This window comes from Anser anser (genome assembly GCF_964211835.1).
Source record: "Anser anser genome assembly, chromosome: 9".
In the NCBI taxonomy this organism is placed as follows: domain Eukaryota; kingdom Metazoa; phylum Chordata; class Aves; order Anseriformes; family Anatidae; genus Anser; species Anser anser.
Genome location: NC_139729.1, coordinates 13746708 through 13772347, shown reverse-complemented (window position 1 = coordinate 13772347; position 25640 = coordinate 13746708). Strand labels below are relative to the sequence as shown.

Sequence of the window (25640 nt, the reverse complement as noted above, 5' to 3'; positions counted from 1 at the left end):
CTTATGAATATGCAATACGTGGCGGCCAATGGGCGCGGGCGGCTCATGAATATGCGATGAGGTCGAGGCCGCGGCCCGTGCGCGGCGGGGCCGGCCGGCGGCGGAGCGGGGCGGGGCGGGCGGCACAAGATGGCGGCCGCCATGTACCTGGAGCACTACCTGGACAGTGAGCGCCGGGCGCGGGGGGCGGCGGGCGGCGGGGCCGTGAGGGGGCGCGGCGCTGAGGGGGCTCTGTGCTCGTTTCAGGCATCGAGAACCTGCCCTGCGAGCTGCAGCGCAACTTCCAGCTGATGCGGGAGCTCGACCAGCGGACGGAAGGTGCGTGCGGAGGCGGCGGCAGGGAGCCGCGGCACCGGGGCCGGGGGGGAGCCGCGGGGGCTGGGCTGCGGGGGGGGGCTGCGGGGATGGGGAAGGGGCCGGAGGGGGGCTGGTGCCTGGGTTTGTTCGGCCCGGAGCGGAGCAGGCTGAGGGGAGGCCTCATGGCAACCTGCAGCTCCCTCCCGAGGGGCAGGCGCTGAGCTCCGGGGACAGCGACGGGACCCGAGGGGTCGGCATGGGGCTGGGACGGGGGAGGGCCGGGGGAGGGCGTCAGGAAAAGGATCTTCACCCAGAGGGTGGTCGGGCACCGGGACAGGCTGCTCACGTTCACGGCACCGAGCCTGCTGGAGTTCAAGAAGCGTTTGGACAAGGCTCTGGGACACACGGTTTGGTTTTTGGGCGGTCCTGTGTGGAGCCAGGAGTTGGACCCGGTGATCTTTGTGGGTCCCTTCCAACTCAGGAGCTTCCCTGTTTCCCTCAACCAGTCTCATGCTGGTTTTCTGGGAGTCCTTCACCTCACTGGGCATGGGGTTTCATTTTCAGCTGTTGCTTGCTAACTTGTAGTTATGTATAATTGTGGTCACTGTACCTGATTGCCCCTTGGACGTTCTTGCTGTCAGACATACTTATTTTCACATCTACTGAATTGTAGATTGCTGCATGCCTTTAAGACTTCTTTTCCTTTTTTTTTTTTTTTGAGGTTTCTGTTGACATGTGATTGTGCATTAATGATTTTCAATTTGAGACATTAAAACAAAGCCATGCAGCAAATACAGTGTTCTTCATACGGAAAGAGAGGTTGAAGTTGGAGAACGTATTGATTCTGTTTCTGGTCTTAACTGAGCCTCTCCTCTGAACAGCAAAACACTTGAGAAACCAGCACTATACCACAGGTGTTGAAGACAGTATGCCTTTAAATTAATCTTTAATAAAAAAAGGTAAATGCATTAAAGAATCAAGGCAAGTCCAAAAACTCTCTGGAGGGGTCTTCTAAATACTAGAGAGAGGCAGAAGGTAAAAATACTTCCTTTGGATGATGGCTTTCTCACGTATGTGTACCGTGTCTCTGCTTTTCAGATAAGAAAGCAGAAATTGACAGTCTTGCAGCAGAATACATTGAATCTGTGAAGAACATGTTGCCCGAGGAGCGAGTGGAACACCTGAAAAAAATCCAAAGTGCCTACAGTAAATGTAAAGAGTACAGCGACGATAAAGTACAGCTGGCCATGCAGACATATGAGATGGTGAGGACCAAAAACAGTGAGACTCGTAAATAGAATCATAATCTGGACTGGGGCTGGTGACAGACTTGAGAGGTGCTTCTGCAGCATCCGTTTGTCTTTTTCCTGGCGTATTTGCCTTTAATATCTTACTGAAACAAAGTATTAGTTCTTAAGCTTCCTTTTCTTACTGTTATCCTCCCCCCCCCCTCCAAAAAAAAAAGGCCTCCCCTTGTGTTCCTGGGTTTTGTGTCAAGTAGGCTTCTCTACTGATTAAAGGTTGGAGATCGCTTTATCAGAAGTACACATCTGCTGTCTAATAATGACAGCATATTTACCCCGCCCACTCCCCTTTCACCCACTAATTCATTTAGGCCTGGTCTTGGTCATAAACAACATTTTTTAGGTCAGCTTTAAAGCTGTATTGTGGAAGAGTTGAGGGAAATCTTTCCAGTTTCTTGGATTTCCAGGTGACAGAGGCATGGAGACCGGTCAGCTCCACTGTTTTGGCTGTATACTAGATGTCAAACTTGCAGTGAGAAAATATCTTTTCTTAAGGTGCAGCTTTCCACTTTTCTCCTGTTCTGCACCTACTCCTGTCTGTTTATCTGTCCCTTGAGTAATTCTTATCTCTGCCTATTTTATCCCATAGGTGCATCTTAAACGAGGGGAATCCTTTTTGTCTGTTCTTAGCATGTTTTATGTAGCTTCTAGAGATGCTCTGGATTCTAATTAAAAGTGACAGCTGCAGCTGGAGTACTTTTTATTGACGTCAAACACTGCAGAAAAGGAAATTATTTCACAGGGATTGAAAAGCATCCTAGATAAACACTAACTTCATGAATAGGTACTGCAGCAACATGGTTTGGGGGTGAGGGATGAGGGTTAAAACACCTTTGCTACATCTCTGTTCTGTAAGCCACATTATTGTCACCAGGGTATTATGAGATACTTACGTAATGTGTACTGACTTGATATTGGAGATGGCTTGTATTTGTTATTCAATTTCATTAAATAGCATGCTAGTGAAATACTACAGAAAATGTTGCCGCCTTTAATGGATATCAGTTGAATAATATATTTTTTAGATGGCCAGGAGAAAACAATCTTTAAATATCTTTCATCATTTTGTTTTGTTCTGCAAACCATTAGTCTAGTTGTTTTGACTCTCCTTTATGCCGCCTTCTCCCACCCCCTTTTTCCTTTATTTCTCTTTGCTTGCATTGGGATTGGGTTCTCTTGCTTTTAGCAAGCTTGCTTCAGCTTTTTTCTTTCTCTGTTTGCTTTAATTCCCATTGTATGTACCATTTCCCTTCTTCCAGTTTGGTACACCTCTCACGCCTTGCCTTCAAGTGTTACATTCCTGTTCATGCTGATAGCAGCCAAGTTACTAGACCTTCCTGTTCTTGGTTTAAGAGTTTTTTTTGTTTTGTTTTGTTTTTTTAATAATTCAGTTTGTGGTTTCCTCTTCTGTGCAGGTGGATAAGCATATCCGCCGGCTGGATGCAGACTTGGCACGGTTTGAAGCAGATCTGAAAGATAAACTGGAAGGCAGCGACTTTGAAAACCCTGGAGCACGAAGCCTGAAAAGTGCGTAAATGTTATGTGTTTGACAGCCTTTTTCAGCATGGAGCGTAACCAGAGAGGCTAAAATATAGAGTTGGGCTGTCGTTTCAGGAGGCTATGGTGCTCTCCTGTACTTGTGAATGCTCTTCAGATATTTACAGTGTTGCGCTGACCAATGAACAGGGGGAAGGAAAAAATCTAGTGCTAGAATCTAACCTGCGCTCTCCCTTGTCAGAGCATCCTGAGGTGGCCCATGGTCACTGGTTGTCAGTCATGGTGACTGGTTGTCACTGGCTAAGGGGGATCTAACCGAGGCAAAACTGAACTGATGTTCAGCCCATGGTTCCTACACCTCTTGAGTTTAACGGTTGGATTCAGGCTTGATCTATTACTGAGTAAGTTCTAAGATCTTTTGGAGAAGACATCTGCTTATTTTCCTGCTTTTACTGGATTTGGATATTCGTCAAGCTGAGAACAGCAGGAAAAATTAAGAGGTAAAGGAAGATACCAATTTCTGTAACATATACAGGAAATCTCCTGTAACTACGGTGAAACTTGGTTACGGTTAACATCAACACAGCTTTATGCCTTTGAGCTATGAAATAAAGAGTAAGATGAGGAGTACGGACCTGTGGAGATAAAAGTTAAGTCAGTAGCTGAGTAACCAATTAACTGGCCAAATGTTTAAAAATACACTTATTATTTTTTAAATCTGCATTATGTCACATCTGATCAAATGTGATGCTGTTTAAATCTTGTGTGACACTATGCACTGACATTGTACTGTAGTGATTTAATTGCCAGAACTGCAAACATAGGAATTAGGCGCTTAGTAATACTACCTGCAAGCTTGGCGTGTTTGTGGCAGAAAAGTGTATGTATATTTCAGAATCGGTGTTTGTATTGAATTACGTATCACGGAAGGATTTCAAAACAAATGCACCAAAAGTAAAATACCTGGGGATGTTTCTGGTATTCAAAGAAGCTGAAACAATGCACTTTTTTTCTTTTATAGAGGGACGAAGTCAAAAAGACAAAAGAGGCTCTCGTGGTCGAGGCAGGCGAACATCTGAAGAAGATACACCAAAGAAAAAGAAACTCAAAGGAGGGTAAGACACCCAGCTACAGTTCTGGTGACTTTGGCTCAACATTTCATGAATTTTCCCTAAGCTCATGTTACCTTATTTATGACTCTCCTGTCTGGGTGTTAGTGGTGGTTAGGTTATTGTGGTCTTAACTATATTTCATTAGAGTCCTCTTTAGGACAAGTCAGATTTGTTAATTAACTCCTTGCTTGACATGTGGAAACTCAGCATGCTTGGAATGCCCTCTGTCTGGAAGGACAAGATCAGAGCCTGTGTTGCTGTTGGCAAGCTGGTAGAAAATAGCTTTGATTTTTGTCATGCAGCTATTTTTAAACGTTGCTTGCAATACTCATTGCAAAGAAACACTTGCCTATTGGGACAAATACTGATGTTGTATTGCTGTTGCGGAAATCTTGGAGAGTTTTTTGTGGTTGTTTTCAAACAACTGTGTCCTAAATAGTCTTGAATAATATAATTCCATTTTGTGAGGCGAGGAAGAAAGCACGTCACCTCCATCGTGTGATTTTTTTATTTTTTTTAACCCAGTTAATTCTACTATCTTCAATTGGCTAAATGGAGGGGCAAGAAAAGAATGTATTTTCTATTACGTGTTACTGACGTGTCAGAGCAAGGGGGTTCCCTCATGCCTGGCAGAGAAAGAAGAATATATATTAAAATGGACTGGGGAAAAAAAGGCAGATTATTCTGCCCTGCAAACAGAAGTGAGTTGTATGTTCATTTGGTTACTTTAGTCATGTCATCTACAAATCATTCTCTTAATCTTTATAGTTGAGCTCATATTTTTGTGTTTGATCAAACCTGCTTTATGTTTTTAATTATTGGACAATATGTGAATGTAATTAAACTCTCAAGTGGGTTCAATGATTTCTAAGGAAGATATTGTTAAAAACTAATTTTCCCAAGAGGGATTTAGATCTTGGAAATGTATAGTTGTCCATAACTGAAAAGTCTTTTGTCCTCAAACTGTTCTTGTCTACAGCTCTGAGTTTGCTGATACCATCCTGTCAGTGCATCCCTCAGATGTCCTAGACATGCCAGTGGACCCCAACGAGCCCACCTACTGCTTGTGTCACCAGGTGTCGTACGGAGAAATGATCGGCTGTGACAACCCAGATGTAAGCACTTGGTTTGTTGTCAAAAGGTGCTCCATGTCTTTCGAAATGATGATTGCAACATCACAGCACTGTGAAATCTGAGGGGGGTACTTGCTCAATTAGATCATCCAAAACAAACGTAACGCTTGTGAAATGCTAAGCATCTCTTCTGAGGATTTTTTCTTTGTTTTGCAGTGCCCAATTGAATGGTTCCACTTTGCTTGTGTGGATCTCACCACCAAACCAAAAGGGAAATGGTAAGGAGGACACACAGGCTTTTTACTTTTACCAAGCTACATTTTCCCTCAACAAGAATCACAAAAAGAATCGAAACCCTATTGTGACCCTTCCTGACAAAGGAACTTTGCTCTTGTCATCAGAGCTTTGCATCCTGTAGGGTTTGAGACTGCAATTTTGTGAAGGCAGAAGGGGAACTTGTTTATTAGGGGCTGCTTCCATGGGAGTCTTAGTTGCCACAGATTTTGGTGGGAGCAAAACAAGGACCTGGGTGTATGTAAATTTTCACGGTAAGTAGAGCAGTTCATGAGCTGAGGCTTGTGTCAATATGTATATCTTAAATCTCACGTTTGCTGTATTGCTGTGCAACTGTTGTTGTGGTTAAGGTTGAGAAAATAATTCTTTTTTTTCCCCATTTATGGAAACGAAGTGTTAGAATTCTGTTTAGGTTTTGCTTACGTGCCCATCTTTGAAAGTCATACGCTTGTTCTGTACTTGCTTTATCAAAGGACAAAAACTTTGTGTAATTGTTCTCTTTACAATTAAAATGCCACACTCTTCAGTTAGCATAAGAAAAGTGAATTTTCAAGAGGAAATGAAATTGTGCTACTGTATTAAGTGGGGACAAATAACATGACTAAAATGTTTATTTTACAGAACACAGCGTGATGGGAATAATCGTAAGCGTGCAAGTGCATAGAGCAGTAGGTCACTGCATTCCAATCAGATACTGAAGTAAACCGGTGATAGCATGGAGCTGAAGTTTAATGGCTAGCCACTGAGTTAAATGCTGATTGTTTCAGTAAGCAGACTTTGAGACGTAAATATTTCTATTTGATGGGCTCCTCTCATCTATCTGTAAGACGCTTATCAGAAACAAGCTGAAGTAGAAGTGAACTGCAGCCATCTGCAGTCACTGGAGGGAGAGGAAGGAATGAACTGGAGGAAAATATCTTATTTTCTCTGACTTTGTTACTTGGAGTAACTTTTAGGTGAATGAAATGGGGGAATCATGGCTGTGAGGGGCAGCCCTGGAAGCCTTTTAGTGCTGTTCACCAGAGTCTGTACAATTCCTTTCCTGTTTGCCCAGTCTTCCTACATGTCATGAAGTTGTTGCTATTAGTTAAAATTACCACCCCTCCTGCTCATTTCCAAATGATAGAAAGAGCTCTTGAGTGATATGTTGTTATCTTCAGGAACTAATTACTGTCTTTTTGTTATTCTTTTTCCCTGTAGGTTTTGTCCACGTTGTGTTCAGGAAAGAAAGAAAAAGAAGTAAGGAGTAGAGGGGAATACGTCCTTTGAGGCTAGAAGAGTTTTTTAATATATTCCTTCCTTCAAGTTGCAATATCATCTTTTTGATTTTGATTTTAAAACCTACCCTCTTCCTTTTTCTGATACGATATTTAATTGTCCAGTGGCCAGTTGTAATTCCTGTTCTTTCATAAGAAAATGACTGCGGGAGGGAGGGAATCTGCCACAGGGATTTTATTTATGTTACACTTGCACAACACTGTAATCAGTGTTACTATGAAGTGTTAGGGCAGCCAGTAGCTGTAAGTCTGCTAGTTTATAGGAGTCTGTGAAACCACATAAGGCGTTGCAGGCACATGAGATACCTGTAACTTCACGGTGCATCGCCATCACTGAAGTCGTTCAGTTACCTGGAGCTTAGCATGGTAGAAAAAAAGGAACTGTCTCTATTGTAGCCTGCAGAAGAGGAATAGTTTTGGTGTGAAGTCCATTTGTTCTGCAGTTTTGTTGTACAGAGGAACAAGAAAGCTGGTCAGCTGTTTCCAATGTCTGTTTCCTCAAAGCCAAATACTGTGCTTAGTTTTGACAGGGTAGGGATGGGATGGAGATAAGACCGTATCTTCTCTTCTGGGGAATTTCTTCTGTCTAACTTTGCACTGCCATTATTTTACTTGATCTTGCTTGCATTCATGTGAACCTTAAGAGAAGCAAAACATCTGACTTTTTGCCTCCTATAAAAGGTTTGTCTCTTCTGGGACAAGAGCTTTAAATCTCACAGGAATTGTCCTGCAGTGTTTCTTACTGACAGTAGTACTGAGAGAGTGAGTTACCTTTCCTGTCAGTTTTCATTTCTTTGGAAATTCTTTAAGTATATTACTGTGAAGTTGAAACCTAGAGTATTGTTATAGAGGGTCTGATTTATTCGTAACAGAAGATGAAGGCCTTATTTTTATTACTTGTGTATGCCTGCGTTGCACCTCAGTAAATCAGGAAAAGAAGCTTTAAGGGAATCCTCTGCAAGGATAACACGTACATTCCTGTGATGGTGCAGCAAAGCTGAAAGAAGGGTGGCCATTAGGTAGCTTGGTGGAGGTTGTGGTGTGTTAATAGAATTGTGCTATGAAGCTGTCTTATTGAAGAAGGCAATTCAGTAGGAATGTTTTAAAATGACATCTTGCCTTCTTAGTAGGGGCATATTTGCCTGTTCTTGACTTCTTTAAGCTGCCTTTCAGATCTTGAATGTGAATCCTTGCTGTCATCACCGTGCCAGTTGCTGCAGCAGAAGGATGAGAAGGAAATCAGTAATAGGAAAACTCAAGTCTTTTTGTGTGTGTGTGTGTTTTTTGTGTTTTTTTTGGTGTTTTTTTTTTCCCTCCTTTGAGTTATAGCAGATTCAGAAGCTGAGGGAAGAACAGAGATAAGTATTGTCTTTAGATATATCCTGGATTATTGGGCTTAACTGCCTACACAAAAATGTTGTGGGTAAAGGTTTTTCTGCTAGGGGAGGGAGAAAACACCAAAACCCTGCAGCAGTACAGACCAGGGTTCATGAACTCTTCCAGCTGTGGTCTGTGATGGGTGTTTATGGCAGCTCTGTGCAGGGCTGTGTGTTACTTGGCATACCATTGTGCGGAGCTCTTGGTGCAGACTGTTGGAAATGCTTCCAGATAAGCTTTTCTTCTGCTTTAAAAGCAATCTGAATAAACAGTACAGAGGGGGGTGAGGGGGGAAAAAAAACAAAACAACACTGTTCTAGTTGGACCTTGGCAACAGCTTCTGAAAGAACTTTGTTGTTGTTTTTTTGGTTGTTTTTTCTTGCCCTGGCCCTCTTACTTGTGCTTTGCAGTGAAAGTAGAACACAGCTCTTGCCTGTTTTCCTTTCCTGCTTTGCTCTGCTGGGTTTTGTAGATGCTACAGGTACGTAAGGACTCTTGCAGAAGAAACATTTTGATACTGAGACAGGTTTTCTGTGAACGTTTTGATTTATTGCATCCGCTATGCAAAAAGACCTGTCTCCAGGGCCCTCTCATTTGAAGTGTGATGTTGTACATGTCCTTGTTAGGTTGCATCACTCCATGCTATATATGAAGTTTCCATAGCTATGTTTACAAGACAATGTACGTTTCTCATTGTTGTCATTGTAAAAGCACCCCAAAACCACACAGACGAATTAGAAACGGATTGAGGGTGAGAGGGGGAGAAGCAGCACAATCATGTAAACCTGATCTTAGAAATACAGTCAGCCCTCTTCTTTCTGCCTCTGTTTTGAGAGTAAATTCAATTGTGATACCTCATGAGCCAGCCTGTAATTCAGTAACCAGTGGGTGAGACCTGTACCTCATTGATCTGCTACACTGGATTAATGTAAGAGTGTAACCGTGTCCTGAAGGCTAGTGGTGATGCTGTTTCACGTTTTATTTTCCCCTTCCATCCAATGGTATTGTAAAAATTTTTTCCCCTTCTCCTAAGGCTTTAATAGTAGTGCTATCACCATAGATTAAGCATTTGATTTGAAACAATCTCAAAGTTAGATTGCGCCTCTTTGGAGGTCTTGCTGGAAGCATGCAAGTATGGAAACGTGCAGCTGTGGATGAATAAGAGCAAAGCTAGCTGCCCTAAACTCAGAAAGGATGGTCAGGTAGGACAGCAAATTTTTTGTTAGCAAGTGCTTTCCTGGGCTCAGAAGAACAGATGTTTTCCATTTTAACCAGCAAAGCAAAAAAAAAAAAGTGCTAGAAGTTTGCATCAGTCTTCAAAAGGAAAGATGCTTCTTCACTAGGAATCATGAGCAAAGCTGAGGTGATCCACGCTCTTCTTTATGCTGGGACATCTTCGACGTGTCTGCCCATCGCACCGACACCAGCAATAGACTGTCCTGTCGCCAACATACCAGCACAGAGCCTCTAGCTGCTGTCACGGGCTCAAGAGCATCTGTTGGCTGTTTACACCTGGGTTTAGAGATCTTTAGAGACTCTTGTAGATGGAAATACCAGTAGCCTTCATTTTTGGTCACTAAAGAGTTTAAATCTTTCTCCTGAATTCTGAATGTACGGTGTTAAATCTGCTTTAAGGAGAAGGATGAACAAGACTGTGATACTTAAAGGAATGTTCCACTAAAGATTGTCGAAGCACCTGCGTACACTGTGGTGTTCAGCTTTATCGCAGCTCATCCAAACTGGAGGTGACGCGACTTTAACCCGATTCTTCTATTTTTGTAAAGAATCCGACCTGTGTTCCCTTTGTAAATGGAAGAGACTATAAAGCTTTTTATTAAACAAAAACAAAAAAACAACAAACAAGAATGTAAAGTAAAATCTATATCTGTATTTTTGGATCTTGTCATAGATGATGGCTATATTGATTTACAAATAAAGTATTTTTGGGAACAAGAGCTGTGCGGGTGCCTGGCAGCACGCGGGGCTGAGGCGGGCGGGCGCTAGGACCGCGGCGCGGCCGGGCGCGGGGCCGGGACATGGCCGCCTTCTGCCCCGCGGGGCGCTGAGGGAGCCGGGGGGCCGCGGGCAGCGGCCGGGCTGGGGGGCGCCTTTCCGTGAGGCGAGCGCAGCCCTCGGGCTTGGCCGGGCGGCTTTGGGGCGAGACGCCCGCTCCCCGCCACCCCGCGCCGCCTCAGGAGGCCGAAGCCCAGCAGCGGGGCGAGGAGCCCGAGCGGGAGGGAGCCCGGCCTCCCCCCTCGCCCCCCGCGGCGGGCATGGCATGGCTGCGCCCCGCCTGGCCCCGCGGCGCCCCGCTAAGATGGCGGCCGTGCGGCCCGGCCTGGGCCCGGCGGGCGCCCGAGCCGAGGAAGGCGCCCGAGGCGGCCCCGCGGGCTGCAGCCGGGCCGTGGCCTCCTCAGGGCGGCCGCGGGCTCCGCACGGCCTCGCCCGGCCTCGGGGAGGTGCCGCTGACCAGCGAGCGGTACCGCGTGCGGCGCCTGCCCTTCTCCCGCCTCAGCCCCCGGGACGTGGCGTTCTTCGAGCGCCTGATGCCGGGCAGAGCCGTCACGGACCCGGAGGAGCTGGAACCGTTTAACGTGGACTGGCTGAAGTCGGTCCGAGGTAAGGGGCTGCCGTGGTTTGCGCTCCTGGTGAAACCCCCGCCGTCTGTCGGCACCGCGGAGCGAGGTCTGCCAGCAGCGACCTCGCTGCTGTCCTTAGCAGAGCGTGTCTTTGCGCACCAGCGAAACGAGTTTTCCCCATAAAAAAAATAAGAGAATTACCTAGTTTTTTTCAGGCTAAAATAAATTCTTCCTAGTTAATTAACTATCTTCCTGAAACAAATGGGTTTGCTTAACAGCTCCTGAATTTTTCTGAAGTTCTGAATGGACCCTCAGAAAACAGGTGGTGTGAGTTACCTGGTGCTGTTCAACAAAGCTGAAGATTTCATGAAAATTCATGATTCGTGAAAAGATGCGTGGAAATTCATGGTTCATGGAAAGACGCATGAAAATTTATGATTCCTGAAAAGGTTCATGAATTCACGATTCATGAAAACATTTCCTGTTGTCCACACTGGCAGCCAAGTCCGTGGCCACGTGCAAAGCACTTCAAGGGAAGGCCCGCTGTTAAAAACGTTTGTTTTAAGTCATTAAAGTAACTGCCTCACGGTGGAGGAGTACTGCTGTCTCACACATCCCTTGCCACCGTGTCCTTTCTGAACTCCGTGCAGCAGGAGACTTGCCATGAGCATCCCTTGCTTTCGTTGCAGGCTGTAGCAAGCTGTTGCTGAAGCCGCAGACAGCAGCGGAGGTGTCTCAGGTTCTCAGGTAAGGTTTGCCTTTTGTACGGGGTGAGGGAGCTCAGCTCTGGTTTGGGAGGATCAGGCAGGAGAAGGGAACTCCTGGATGTTCAGGCACTGAGTGCACAAGCGCTGATCACTGGAGCTGTGTTTGTCTTGGTGGTATGTCTTGTACTCGAGCTCTGGTGACTTCAGCCCTCCTTTCTGTGCTTTATATCCCCCTGCACTCCCCACTGACTTCTCTGCTCTGCGAAATTGTCAAAATTTAGACGTTTCACCAGTGCTCGACATGAGCAGTTATGTTGAAGGGACTCAGGGAGAGTCCCTAAGGAAAAGGGAGAAGCAGCTTGTTGGGTCCAGCGAATTGGTGGCAGCGCTGCCCTAGTTCAGACATGCAAGAGCGGGTACGGTTGAGCATCAGTCTGCGGGATGCTGTTCAGCTGGAGAGCCACAGGCTGCAGGAACCTGCTCACCTGCTCCTAGCTCTTAAAACAAAAGTACAGAGCTTGGGACCTAAAAATAGCTGCTGGTGCAGTGCAGCTTGTGCCGTCCATTGCCCTTGAACTCTGGCGAGCTGGGAGAGGATGTGCTGGGTGGCACTTTGCGCTGGAGGGTGGAGCAGCTGAGGCAGAGATGCACAGACTTCATTGCCTATGGGACATTCTTTCCTGAGAGGAGGAGGAGGGCAGTAATGTCTTAAACTGCTGCCAGAGATCGTCTGTCAGAACCCCCTGAGGAAGCTGTTAGCAGAGACCGCTGAATAAATGTATAAACAGAGAGAGGTGTGTTTTCCAGGCAGATACTGCATGGCAGATCTGGGGCTATTCGAGGGGATGACCCCGAGTGTTCATTCCTTTGCACAGGGCTGGAGCGAGGGGAGAGAGGAGCTGTGCTTTCCCACATTTGCAATGAAAGCGCCCCTCTTTATCCATTTAGTCTTTAGGTTGAGCACCGCTGAATTTTAAGGAGCATTGAGCACGCCCACAGCAGGACCTATTCACGGGGAAGTGAAACTTTTCTGATAGACTGGATTATGGCCTTAAGTGACGTAAGACTTGAGAAACCTGCTTTCTTCCAGGTACTGCTCTGAGAGGAACCTGGCAGTGAACCCGCAGGGGGGTAACACGGGCCTTGTCGGGGGCAGCGTTCCTGTCTTCGATGAGATCATTCTCTCCACTGTTCTCATGAGCCGGATCATCAGCTTTGACACCGTGTCTGGTAAATATTGTAGACACGTGGTGCACGGAAACGAGCCCCTGGCTTTAGCCTGGACATTCTTCTGGGAGCTGTAACTGCAGGATCAGCAAGGTTCAGCCCAGCAGCATCGTAAGGGGCATCAGAGATTTGTTTCCTCCAGATTCCTGCTGCTGTTGTAATCCTTAGGTGTTAACAGTAGCAGATGTAAGAAAACATCTGGTGGCAGAAAGAAGAGGAAAGAGAGCAGAAAAGCATGTATATCGTGTTTGCTAAATGAGAAACCCATCAGGGGGAGAAGAACCGTGGTGGTGAAGGAGGCGTGTGAGAGCCACACTAACAGAGAAGGGAGGAATGGGGAAAACTTGCAGGATGTTTGGGTTTGGAAAGTTAGGAGCCAGGCTGCTTTGAGTATTTCAGTTCTTAAAAGACAGCAAGAAGGGGAACACCAGGCAGAAACAGTCTTAATGTCACTGTATTTCACGTGTCCAGAGCTGGGCATGATCAGATGTTAAGACAATGGCGAAGCTCCCCTGGGGCTGAGGAGGGGTAGGACAATGCCCTGTAACAAGCGTGGGGTTCTTGGTAGTTCAAATTGAACCTCAGAAAGTTTTGGAGGAAGAAGTGGTTGCACCTGCTTATGCTTATCCTGCCTCTTTAGGAGCACCTTCTTCCTGGGCATCGGCTCGTTTTTGTTTCAGGAATCCTTGTGTGCCAAGCTGGCTGCATCTTAGAGAAACTCAACGAGTACTTGGAGGAGCGGGGGTTTATCATGCCTCTTGACTTGGGAGCGAAAGGTAGCTGCCACATCGGTGGTAACGTGGCCACAAATGCTGGAGGCTTGCGGCTTCTGAGATACGGCTCCCTCCGAGGGACCGTGCTAGGACTGGAAGTGGTAAGGCGAGTACCCAGCAGCTCCCTCTGTGTTCGCACCTCCACCTCTCACCTGCTGCCTGCTGTTGTAGCTCTCGGCTATCTGCTACATAGACAAAAGTTCCTCTGCAGGCTCATGCTCCTCGCTGTTCCTTTTGTGGCTCTGTCGAGAAGGGCCAACAAGTGTCTTTGCGCATGTAGCATCAGTTACTGCCGCCAAAGCTTCCAGCTTCCTCCTCTGTCCTTACCGACAGAAGTGGTGATGGATGGTGTTCTTATCCAGGGAAGCGAAAAGGAGGTAGGGAGAGCTTTGGTGATCCCTTTACCCGCATCAGGTTGGTTCCTCTGTGGAGTGGTGGGTCTCTGGAGTGCTCTGCTAAGTCCATCCTGCCACGTGCTCTGGTGTTGACTGCTCACTCAGCTTTTAATAGAGCTTTGTGTTTTTTTTGACTGCTGGCTTTGTCCTAGAGTCCTTCCTGTTCCTCAGCATGCTTCTGCCTGTGCCTCTGTGTGTAAAGGCGGGCATTTGTGATTCTAAAAGATTTATGGTGTTGAAAGCAGAGATCTAATAGAAAATAAATTGAACAATGGGAGCCAGGGCTGCAAAGAATGGCTGATCTTGTGCACCAGTGGTAAGAAAAGTAGAACAAGCTCAGTCTTCTGTTATTTTAGAACATGTGTAAACAGCACCATTTGGAAAAAAAAAAAAAAGAAAAAACAGAAGTAGGAAAGTTTGTGGGAAGATTCAGGTAGGATATAGAGGGATAGAGGGATATATATAGATAGATAGAGGGATATAGAGGATATAGAGCGGAGAGAGCTGGAACCGGAGAGAGCTGGAACCGAGGAACAGTGACAAGACTGGGAACGGCCTGCAGTTGGTGTCTGCTACTGAAGGCTGGCGCTAGCCTTTCATCGGGTTGGTAGCAGACAAGCTTGTTGCAGCACGTTTCTGCATAGGTGCATGGCATCTCCGTGTCCTCGCAGGTGCTGGCAGATGGCACAGTCCTGGACTGCTTGGCATCTCTGCGCAAAGACAACACTGGCTACGATTTGAAGCAGCTTTTCATCGGATCTGAGGGAACCTTGGGAGTTATCACGGCTGTCTCCATACTCTGCCCTCAGAAACCGAAGGCTGTGAATCTGGCATTCCTAGGTAGGAGCTGGTATTAATGATCTCACACCTGGATTCCTAGGCAGGGAAGGGAAGAGTAGTGAAGAGAAGCAAGCACTAGTCAGCCTGCTAGCTACTCAGACAGCACGCTTGTAACAGGTGTGGCCTGGAAAGCCGGGAGCTGAACTCCTGGGGTGAGGGGAAGGAAGAGTAGACTTCAAGCCCTGACAAACCTGTGGAGTATGTGCAGTGGACCCCAGAATTTGCCTGGACTCTCATAATGGCCTTTAAATTCATCCTGGGTTGCCTTCTTGCCAGTGCTGAGAAGTGAGGGTTGGCTCAGACATTTTGCTGTCAGCTGTCTTAGGATGTTCAAGAGGTCCTTGCCACAGCAAAGACCGGTTGCTCTCTCCTCCTGCTGTTCTGCTCTGACAACTATCCGAGTCCAAACTGTCAGAGGAACTAACAGGGATTGCGTGGGATCCAAACCCACACAGGGTTCAGCTTTCCGAGCGATGGGAAAAGTGACTTGAAGCCTGATAGACTTTTAAAAACTTTTGACAAGGTTTTGAGGGGTTGCTTTTGTTTCTTATTCCTCTTTGTCATCTGTCTGCAGGGTGTCAGAATTTCTCTCAGGTTCTGGAAACCTTTACGACCTGCAGAGCCATGCTGGGAGAGATCCTGTCTGCCTATGAGTTCATGGATGAGAAGTGCATGGAATTGGTTGAGAAACATCTCAAGCTATCCTGCCCAGTAAGAGGTACCAGAGCTGATAACTCTGTCTAAAGAAGAGATACAGGTAGTATCATTTGGGCTGCAGAAAGAGACATTATGCTGCTCGGGCATTTTTAGCCCAGTTTTACATGTGTATGTCAGTGAGTGACTGTGTGTGTCCCTTAATTTTTGTACCCAGTATTCAATTCCAAATACACTCGGTAAAAGTCTTTAAAGATATGATTTTTTAGTTCTACCAGTTCCCACAGAACTGATAGTTTTTTGAACGGCAGTGGCTAGGTAGAGGATAGAACATGGAAGTGAAGCGCCTTCCAGATAAGATTGCCACTTGAGCTGCACTCCTGTCTGGCACAAGAGAATCTGGGCTGAAAAGAAACCTTATAAAACATATCAGGTTTGGGAAAAGATCCAGAATCTGAACTAAATTCGTGTGCTCACAGCACAGAAGAGCATCTGCTTATTTTGTGCTTTTTCACTTTCAGACAGCCATTTTTATGTTTTAATTGAAACTTCGGGCTCTAACTCAACCCACGATGAAGAAAAATTGAACAGCTTCCTAGAACAGGCCATGACTTCTGGATTAGTCACTGATGGAACTGTGGCAACAGATGATAAGAAGATAAAGGTAAGTTATCATTTCCTCCTGCACAAATCCGCTTGGAATGATTCTCTCCTTGAAACTACATTTTTTATAAGGAAGTGTTTGTCTTGTTTGATGTTTGAAATAAACATGACTGAATGACCTGGTAGCTTATTTGGTATATTGAGTAAGAATGCTAAGAGAGAATAGTTCCTACTGCTGCCTCTTCCCAGAAGGCCTGAGTGGCCTTCTGGGAAGTTTTCGGTGGATGTTTTCTCTTTTAAAAACATCAGGTTAATAAATTATGTCTATCAGTAGGACTTAAGCAGCTTTGGAGAGAATGCCTGTGGCTGTGACACTTGTTCTTTTCTGTCTGGGGTACTGTCGAGCTTAAAGGGTCAGTGTATCACCTTACCGTACAGTGCTGCCAAGAAAGCGTCATTACTGTCTCCCATGAGGCGTAGGATACCGAGGGAAATGTTGATGTTACATGCAAAGAATCAAAGCTTTTCTTCCCTCCATGCCACAAAGCACTGAACGCAAGAGGAACTTGGCTGATTGGGATTCCTTCGATCTTTGTTCATCAGATGCTGTGGAGCCTCCGGGAGAGGATCACAGAGGCTCTCACTCACGACGGCTGCGTTTACAAATACGACATCTCCCTGCCTGTGGGGAAGCTGTATGATCTCGTGACTGACATGAGGGCTCGGCTGGGCCAGAGTGCCAAAAATGTGGTGGGCTACGGCCACTTGGGTAAGTGCAGATGCTGGGAAAGGGGGAAAAGGAGGTGGTTTCTTTTGTGTGCTCCACGTTTTGCTGTGCACTTCCTAGTAGCTCCTAAAAGTTGGTTTTAGATTACTGGGAGGCAGAGACTAAATAGCTGAGAGCTATCAGAGGAGGAGGATGCGAAAGGATCTTCACTGCCTTCAGCCTGTGTTCCATATATTACTGACAGGTGTGACTGGGCAGCGTAACCACTAGCCACTCAGCAACTGTCAACTGGCTGTTTGTATCTTCTTGCTGTGTACTTTCTGTTTAATTATCCAGGTTATTTAATCGGACCATCGGTGTGATTAATGTACTTAGACACTTTTGGCAGATAAACATCTTCCTGTCCAAAGTAATTAGGCATATTGGCAATCAGTTATGTCTGAGCCATTAACTCTTCAAATGAGAGTGATAAAATTAGTGCACAAAATTAGTGAACCAGCCTTTCGGCTGGTACATTTGTCAGAATGCTTTGAAACTGATTTGATTTAACATACTCCGGAGACAGGTAAGTTGTTAGCAAAGCTGTTCTGTGTTTCCAAACCCATACCCCCCAAAAAAGAACAGAACAACAAACAAAAACATTCCTCAGCATGCTTGATTTGAGATGATTGGAAAGACAGGTTTTTGTAATAACGGCTGCATTTGCTAACTATTGGCATTGAGGATTAAGCTGTGTACTATGAAGATTTGCTGAAGTGCAGGAAGAGGTTCCAGAATGAGAATGAGTATTTTTTTTCTTTCTTTGTGTGTGTATAATACCCAGTGACTATGAGCTTAATTGAGTATCATCACACGCAACACCAACGGAGAAAAGAAATGCTCTGCTTTCTTTGTTTCTGTTGACACAGTGCCAAAGTGCCCTTAGAACACTGCGCAAGTATAATAGGGAGAGATGCAGTAATGAAGGACTGTACTGAAATTCAAGCATCGTTAGGCAATACTGTTGGGGAAGCCATCCGAGTGCAGGGAGAATAATTAATGCAGCACAGTTGTTTGAATGTTAAAATCTCTAAAGTGGGAATTTGAGAGTTGCTTAACTTTCTCAAAGATTGTACTAAAAACGTGGAAAAAACAAAGATCCTATTTGAATTACTTGTGCACGGAGAGGCCTCATGTTTGGTGAAGGACTGTTCACTTCCTTCTAGAAGGAAGACTTCAGTGAATAAGGAAGGCACCGTTGTTGAGTACGGAGATGAAACGGTAATGATTCTCCATTGCAGATCTACAGTTTTTCTTACAGAGCCACCTCTGCAATGTTTTCTTCCAGGAGATGGAAACTTGCACTTGAACATCACAGCAGAATCCTACAGCCATTCCCTGCTGGATGCCATTGAACCATTTGTGTATGAGTGGACTGCAAGGTACAATGGCAGTATCAGTGCGGAGCACGGATTGGGCTTCAAGAAAAAGCAGTTCATTCAGTACAGCAAACCCAGCGAGGCAGTCTTTCTAATGCAGCGCTTCAAAGCCATGTTAGACCCCAAAGGGATCCTCAATCCATACAAGACACTGCCCTCCAGCTCCTGAAGCAACATGTTCTGAGAAGTAAGCAGGTGCCATCACGAGAGGACGACGTCTCTAGTTCGGTAAATGTCTTTTAACACCAAACTGAGGGATCAAGCAAGCATGTAGGATGCTCCTTGGCTTATTTGCTTAGTGTGATGGAACAAGTAAAGGAACGTGGTTCCTCTTTTCAGGGGTGTCTGCTCTTTCTGAAGAAGAGCACATTACGGGTTTTCACTGTGTAGGCTTTCTGTTTAATCTGAACACTGAAACAAAGCGTACAGATTTTTTTTTAATCTTACCTGCTTTTTCTACCATGGGTATGATGTTTAGCGTTGGTAGTAGAACACTTAACTCCTTACATCTCTCAAGCTCTGGTGATTGCTGTTTTTCTTTCCTTTCTGTTTCGTTTACTGCATGCATTCTGCAGTGAGATCAGCAAAGATCTTTGACTTTCTCCATCACCTGTGTAATATCCTTATTGAGGTAAAACTGTGCAATTAGAAGTCAGACCTTGTAAATCTTGTAGCAAGCACTACTTTTCAGAGGGGAGGGACCTTTGGAGTTTTATATTGCCTTTATCTGAAATTACCTGCCAAATTATAACAGTAGAATTGTTTGTTAAAAATAGAACATATTTACCACCCTTCTCACTTACCTGTCTTGGTGAGGTTGGTAGGGTGGAATCAGGGTTCACGGCATGTGGCTAGCACCAGAGCCAGCTGGTAGCAGCAGTGCCCTTGCTAGTGTGCAGCATTTGGGGGTTCCTTAGAGCGTGAGACCTGCATGCACATGGGGCTGAACGTCAAGAGGCAGGCCTTCTGCTTGTGGTGGGCCTTCAGATCCCACTGCCCACCGCTGCCCTGACGCTGTAAGAGCACTGCAGTATTTTGTTACGTTTTATGTACGTGACTGCGGCATACCAACATCAAAAGTATTACAAACCTGAGTCCACAGAGATACGGGGAGGATTTTATCAGTGATGTTTTGGGTCCACAGCAGGTAAGGACTAACCAGCCAGACACATACATCCTTCTTGCACATGTTTTCTGTTTCTGAGGTCCTCCACCAAATTTGACTTGTATGAGTTCATCTGGACTGCTCTTTCCAGCCCCTGGGTTCTGCCCTTAGCCTTATCTTGGATTTTGCCAAGATTGTATTGGAGCATTATGGGTTGGAACAGGCAAGCACTGGGAGCAGTGCTTAACAAGGTAGCTGTAGCAGACATGGCCATTGTCTTTGTGGGGAGGACTCTTAGATACCTGACGAGTGCTGTTCACATCATTACGCCACAAAAGGCAGGAGTCAGAAGTGGCATGACGTGCAAAATGACCATGCAGGGGCAGAGCTGTGCGGGCTGTAGATCTGGCCACAGGAGTGCGTTCTGTTGTTTGACTTAGTACAATGCAATCTCCCCTGTTTCAGGACAAACAGCTTTAAACCTTACACAGAATCAGTAGAAACTATTGCTACTTACATAGGAGCAGTAAAAACTATTCATCAGGATTTTTGACTGTGATTACTCATGTTACTGTGAATGTCTTTGAACTATTGTAACTTAAAAATTGATGTTAATACTGTCTCTAAGGGGTACTCTTCTAATAAAGATTTCTTCACATTTTGAAGCTCTTAGCGTTACGATAGAATTGTAATGAAACTGAGTTTTGATCCTCTTTTAATAAAAGTAACAATTCAAAAGACATTTAAACAAAAAAAAGCCATACGTTCATTCTCTGTGGGCTGTGATAGTGTGTTTTCATTTCTTGTGTATGTACAGTAAATATAAATTATTATAATTTGATCAAAATCAGAACTTTCTGGTCTGTGCCTCTTCTAGTGACCCAGAGATTTTAAGCAGAAATCTGTTCTTGCCAGAATCCCTTTGTCAAAATGTCTTTGCTCTAGGAGGTATGGCTGGAATCCCAGTGGTGCTCTGTCAGATCCTGCAGAGCCCAGCACCGAGATGCCGAGGTCCTGGGCTGGCTGCGTTGGTTCTGGCTGCCTTTGCTCTTTTATCCTGACCAAGCCCAGCACGGCTGCCTCGCAGCCCAAGGGCTGTGTCCCACCGCCTTCTCAGGACTGACCGGGTGGGTAAAGACTGGAAATCTCTCTCTTCATTGAGCTATTCAGGGTTTTCTTTCAGGTACCTCTCTACTCTGCGTTTCCTCTGGAAGCCCTGCTTTCCTTGGGAAGTCTTCAGCCCCTTCGAGAGGTGTTTATGCATGTGAAAGGAGCTTGTCAGGAGTAAATGTGTGGTCTTGAGAGTTAAGGCCCATCGCTGTTGATCCTATATTCTGGCTTTTCACTGCACCAGGCTGAAGAGAATTGAAGGAAGGTGAGAAAGTGTTTCTGCCAGATTATGCAGCATGGTCTCTTCTAGGGGCTCAAGAGCTTGGGTGTGAATCCGTCCCTGGCAGAGTAAGGAGCTGATGCAGTATCTCCTCCTCTCCCCGAGCTGTGGGCTAGCAACTGCCCCTTTGCACAGAATGGTTCTTCCTCCGTCATCAGTGTCTGTCCTTCCCCTGTGTCTGCTCTGAGCGGTGTGAGATCAGTTCTGTTGCCTTTGGGTTGAGCTACAGCAGAGTTTGCTGCTTTTATCTTCAGCACGTCAGTTGCACTTTGGTTTTTGGGAGCTCCTTGTGTCTGGGTGCAAGCCCAAGGACATGCTGGGTGGCTGCGTCAGAGCAAATCTCACGTGTGGCCCTCCTAAAGCCTTGGCTAGAGCCCCAGCCGAGAGCCGCCTTCCTCTACAGCTTCAGCTAAGGAAACAGTTTAGACACATTTTGTGTCCTGGTTGCCTCCATGGTGCTGTGTGTGGATATTTCAGCTTTCTTCCCACTGGTTTGCTCTGATTTAGTAGTGAAGTGCCATCGGTCAGAGGAGGCATCTCCTTTGGGGTGTACAGGTGAAGCCTTGGGCACACAGGAGAGGATGCCACACCACCATCTCCAGGTGAAAATCTTGCTCTTCCTCTCTCGTTTTGATGTAACGTGCTTGAAAAAAACCCACACTAGTGTCAGGCTGTGGGGTCGCTAGCAATGCCACTGCCAGGCTGTCCCAAGGAGGCATCAGCGTTGCTGCAGGTACAGGTTCGCAGTCCTGGAAGGACAGACCAGAGAAGAGAGGGTTCCTGGAGGTTTAACCTCAGGGTAGCAGTAACTGGGAGGGCTTCGATGCCAGAAGCCAGGCTGAGGGGAGCATTTCCTGCTTCCTTGGCTCCCTTCTCCTACATAAAATATCAGGACAATAAAATCATTCTGTTTGACCTTCAGAAGGATCGCTGATTCCAAAAGGTGTAGGAAAAAGTAGGTTCCTCAAGTAGGAGTGTGAGAGGGGAAAGGAGACGGTGGTGTAGGAAAGGATCAGAAGTCAGCACAAGACCTGCTGGCAGTGGAAGGCGACCTTACAACAGCTTGGTTTTACTCGTGCAATTCTCTCAGACTTTGTGTGCCCTCTCACAAGCATGCCCCATGCACTGTGTGTCCACGTCGTCTGCCTAGGGTCACTTCTGGGCAACAAGGAGGATGAAGGATGTTTGGACAGGCCTTCTGTACCCCTTGGGAGTCACTGATTATTATGGGATAATCCTGTTGATTCCGGATCTTGCCTGATCCTCCACAAACCCCAGGCACTGTCTTTGTTTCCTCGCTTGAGCGGGGTTGTTTGGCCACATCCTGCCTCTGTTTTGAGATGACAGGAGAGATCGTCAGGCACAGTTTGGCCTACAGAACTACGCGGCCACCCTTTTGTTGCTGGAGCGCGGGTCATCTCCTGATGAGTCTCCTCCAGTGTTTGCTGATGTTCCTACTGTCAGCCACATCCGTGTTTGCCATTATGTGCACGTCACTCAGCCCAGCAACTGCTGTACCTTGTGCTCCTGCACAAACATTTCTGTTCAGACCTGTTCAGACCTGTTCAGCCTTCACTCAGCATCAATTCGTTCAGTTTTATTCCTTCTGTTATAAATCTCCCCAGCACAGAAACACCCCTGAGGGGCCCTGACACAGCCTCTTCCCCAGGCTGTAGAAATGCAAAGCCAAACCCTTCTTTCCCTGCTGAGGAGCTGCTGCAGTACCTACCTCCTGCCCTCCTAGAGCTGCGTCCTGCGCAGCCCAGCTGGCTTCTGCATTCATATCCCACCGGTCCCAGGTTAGGCTCCTGGCTGGGAATGCCTCGCCAGGCTTCATGAGACCAGCAGAGACAGTTGTCTTACCCAGTCGCCGTCTTTTCCATTACCTGCTTGTCAGTAATTTCTGCTCTCTCACAGTGAACTGAAATAGATGATCCATCCAGAGCATTTTTCCTGGAAGAAAACCATCCTGAAGAGTCTCTTTTTTTCTGTTTTTATCCAGAACACCTCTCTACAAGGCTGCAAGCTGCTGAGCTGAATTAAGGATGGTGGCTTACAGCCCTGCATTATAGCACCCATCCATCACAGCGCAGTTCTAAGGTTGTGACTCTAAATTTGCCACGTGGATGCTTTGACGGAACAACCGCCATACAGCCTGCAGTGTCAATATTTATCCCTACCCTGTGATCTCTTCAATCCCTTCTCTCTCTCTGCTATCGAGGCACCCTGTACCTCTCCCTTCATTCCTCAGGGGCTGTCAGGGAGGAGCTGATCGTCTTCTTCAGGCCTCTGGCCACCACATTGCTGCCATCTTACCATCTTTGCATTTTCCTATAGCTAAAAGCTAGCTCGGGCAGCAGTGCCCTTTAGAGTAGACCCAGTACGATGTTACCCTGATCCAGCAGTAGTAACCCCAGAGGAAATAGCTCCTCAGTCTCTCCCAGTAGCGATTTGAAACGGTGTGTTCCTAAATGACCTTCCACTCCTTGAAAATTCACATCAAGGGACTGGCACTCAGTCATCATGCTCTATATATAGCTTTTGGTGGGAGCTTAGGATGAACTTAGTGGTGTCCCTGGAGTGGGACGGACATTTGGACCTAATGCGGGTGTGAGCCAAAGCCTGGAGTTGCTTTAGTTAAGAGAGGGTTAAGTGGAGGGAACGATGCTGTTGTTAGCAAACAAGGCAGAAGGTGAAATGCTCCCGCCTGAGCTGTTTGTGTATCAGACGATGCAAAAATAGAGAAAGTCCATAGAGTGGTAAAGAAGAAACATAAAGGATTTGCTTTCTGCTAAGTTAATCTGATACAACCTGTTCTTTCCAGATCAGGCTGTTTATATTCTCTGTCTTTTTCCTACTCCGTTCTTTTTTTTTTTTTTCCACGAACCACTGACCATAAGAGTTTGAAATGCAGGCTTTACACATGAATGGTTCTCTTTGGGAAGTGGAACTTTCCATACTGCTCTTCTTTTTTTTTTTTTTTTCTTTTTTTTCAGCTATGTATGGAGAGCGTGCTAGGGAGGGGGCCAGGGCTGGCAGATAACCCGGGGCTGCGCAGTGGCCAGAGGAATTCCAACAGTCACATTTAGCCGCCTTCTTTACACACTGAGATCCATAAACACAGCGTTACAATCACCATCTCGGACAAACAACAAAGCAATTACCTTGAGGGAATGGAACCCCAGTTACCGTGGGGTTATATTATATAATCTTTGCTGTGTAAATTAATTGCCAGTTTATTAATTAATTAATTATCCCACTGTTCAAATTTCTCAATGATGCTTTCAAATACTGGTTTACTGTTGTGTATAGGAGAGAGAGAGAGGTGTGCACATATTTGTGCATGTATTTTTTGATAAAGAATCATTGTGGTAGAAATTTTTTGTCCACAATCTGTCTGTTTTTTTTTCTAGGACAGACTTAAATATTGGAAGGATGAGAAGTGTCTATGGCTGCTCAACACCTTGAAGCAGCAGTCTTCTGGCATGGTGAGGAAGGACTTGACTCTCCTAACCGAGTGGGCTGTATGGAGCTGTTCATCCTGCCCCAGCGAATTCTGTGTCACCTGCATGACCTTCATTGCTTCCAGTCTTGGAGCAAGCCAGCGCTGAGCTATGTGAAATATTTCTTTATGGCAGCATATTTTCTGCATAACCAAACCTGAACAGGTGGGACATTTCTTGTACAACACCCAAGGAGTGAGCAATAAATCATCTATAAAAGCATAAAAAATGGTCTTTTATGATTCATGGGCTCTACCGGGTTCTGAACAAGATACCACACAATTGACGGGTAAAAATTAACAAGAGAAAGAAGTGTGTTAAGTGGTGCCCTGCTGCCAGCAGCAGCTGGCACCATGCTAAGAATAACGGTGCCAGCTAGAAATACTTCAGAAAGCAACACACTGGCTCACGTTCTACCATGTAACTCAAGGAAAGAAACCCTATACCTGCTAATCTCTGAATCTGAATAAGCACTGTGGGACTGACCTGAAGAAGGTGGGATTTAAAAACAAATGCAGTATATTTGAATTTAGCAGCTCTCATGAGGAATACCAGAACGGTGAGTACATGCCTGCTGGTGGGACAGGTTGATGCCAGCATCTGAAAAGGTGGCACCATGCATGGGGAGGGAAAGGGGACTATATTATAAGGTGCATAGGAGTGGCATAGCCATAAATGCCCCACACTGACTGATTACTGCCAAATTCCAGGCTGGAAAAGGTGCCACAATGTTTTATTGCCCGCATTGGGCATGCATCAGCTACCTCCCATAAGGAGCAATTCCTCTGCTGAGCGTGGGCTCTGGGAGGCCACAGCAGTGTGTGTATGTGGAGAGAACTGGGGACTGGGATCAGGCAGCCTTCATTGCTGATGTACAGTGCAGTGGAGCTTCTGCTGTCCCCTGCCCAGCTCCTGCTCCCGCTTCTTCTCCCTTGCCTTTCTGAGGAGATCCCTCGGTGCAAGGAGATGATGCCAGGACAGGCAGCAAGAATGCAGCAAATGGAAGAATTGCAGTGGCATGAGGCATCACAAGACCTCTTCTTGCATGAGTTGTTCTGCAGTTGTCCCCGTGCAGATGAGCAGAAGCGGCTGGAGGCAGCTCCTCTCTGAGCTCGTGCACGCTGTGCCTTCTCCCAGCATAACCCCAATGTGGGGGTTGGGGAAACTGCCCCCACCTCCAGACCTGTAGGACAAATCCTGCTCTCCCTGGGCAAACTGCATCAAGAAACCCGGTTTGTGAAGTGTTGGCGTACAGGAGCCTTGGTGGACTTCCATATTCACGTGTAATGCAAGTTGCAGTGGTCATTAATAACACCAGAAAGATGTAGATGAACCATCAAATATAGCTCAGCTGGTGTAGGTGCAAAAGTGTGGTGCTTTTTTTTCTTTTTTTTCTCCCAAGACTTAGATACAGCAAAGGACCTAAGCTCTTATCCTCCAGTTACTGTAACTCGGTTTTCACTGGGAAAGGCTTTGAGCCTAAGTGGT

The 25640-nt window shown here is 46.2% G+C and overlaps 2 protein-coding genes across 5 annotated transcripts; both read left to right on the top strand.

Annotated features, from left to right (window-relative positions):
* Positions 1-44: 44 nt before the first annotated feature.
* ING5 (inhibitor of growth family member 5) lies at positions 45-10181 on the top strand. 3 transcript variants are annotated; one of them, XR_014588133.1, is made up of 9 exons: positions 48-166; positions 247-318; positions 1396-1562; positions 3017-3128; positions 4120-4213; positions 5190-5325; positions 5500-5561; positions 6199-6343; positions 6778-10181. XR_014588133.1 is itself a non-coding variant. In XM_083848696.1 (8 exons), the coding sequence occupies exons 1-8, from the start codon at positions 130-132 to the stop codon at positions 6818-6820; spliced, it is 723 nt and encodes a 240-aa protein (XP_083704822.1). In that variant the 5' UTR covers positions 49-129; the 3' UTR covers positions 6821-10181. The 3 variants fall into 3 exon arrangements, 2 of the variants coding, with proteins under 2 accessions (XP_083704823.1, XP_083704822.1); XM_083848696.1 differs by lacking the exon at positions 6199-6343 and having other exon boundaries at positions 49-166; XM_083848697.1 differs by lacking the exons at positions 5500-5561; positions 6199-6343 and having other exon boundaries at positions 45-166; positions 5190-5276; positions 9703-10181.
* A 124-nt stretch (positions 10182-10305) lies between these two features.
* Positions 10306-24405, top strand: D2HGDH (D-2-hydroxyglutarate dehydrogenase). Of its 2 annotated transcripts, XR_014588132.1 has the most exons (10): positions 10306-10850; positions 11500-11557; positions 12608-12747; positions 13425-13618; positions 14584-14752; positions 15327-15470; positions 15928-16070; positions 16613-16778; positions 18064-18382; positions 24063-24405. XR_014588132.1 is itself a non-coding variant. In XM_083848691.1 (9 exons), exons 1-9 carry the CDS (start codon positions 10505-10507, stop codon positions 18321-18323), a joined length of 1620 nt encoding a protein of 539 aa, XP_083704817.1. In that variant the 5' UTR covers positions 10306-10504; the 3' UTR covers positions 18324-20106. The 2 variants fall into 2 exon arrangements, 1 of the variants encoding a protein (XP_083704817.1); XM_083848691.1 differs by lacking the exon at positions 24063-24405 and having other exon boundaries at positions 18064-20106.
* Positions 24406-25640: the final 1235 nt, after the last annotated feature.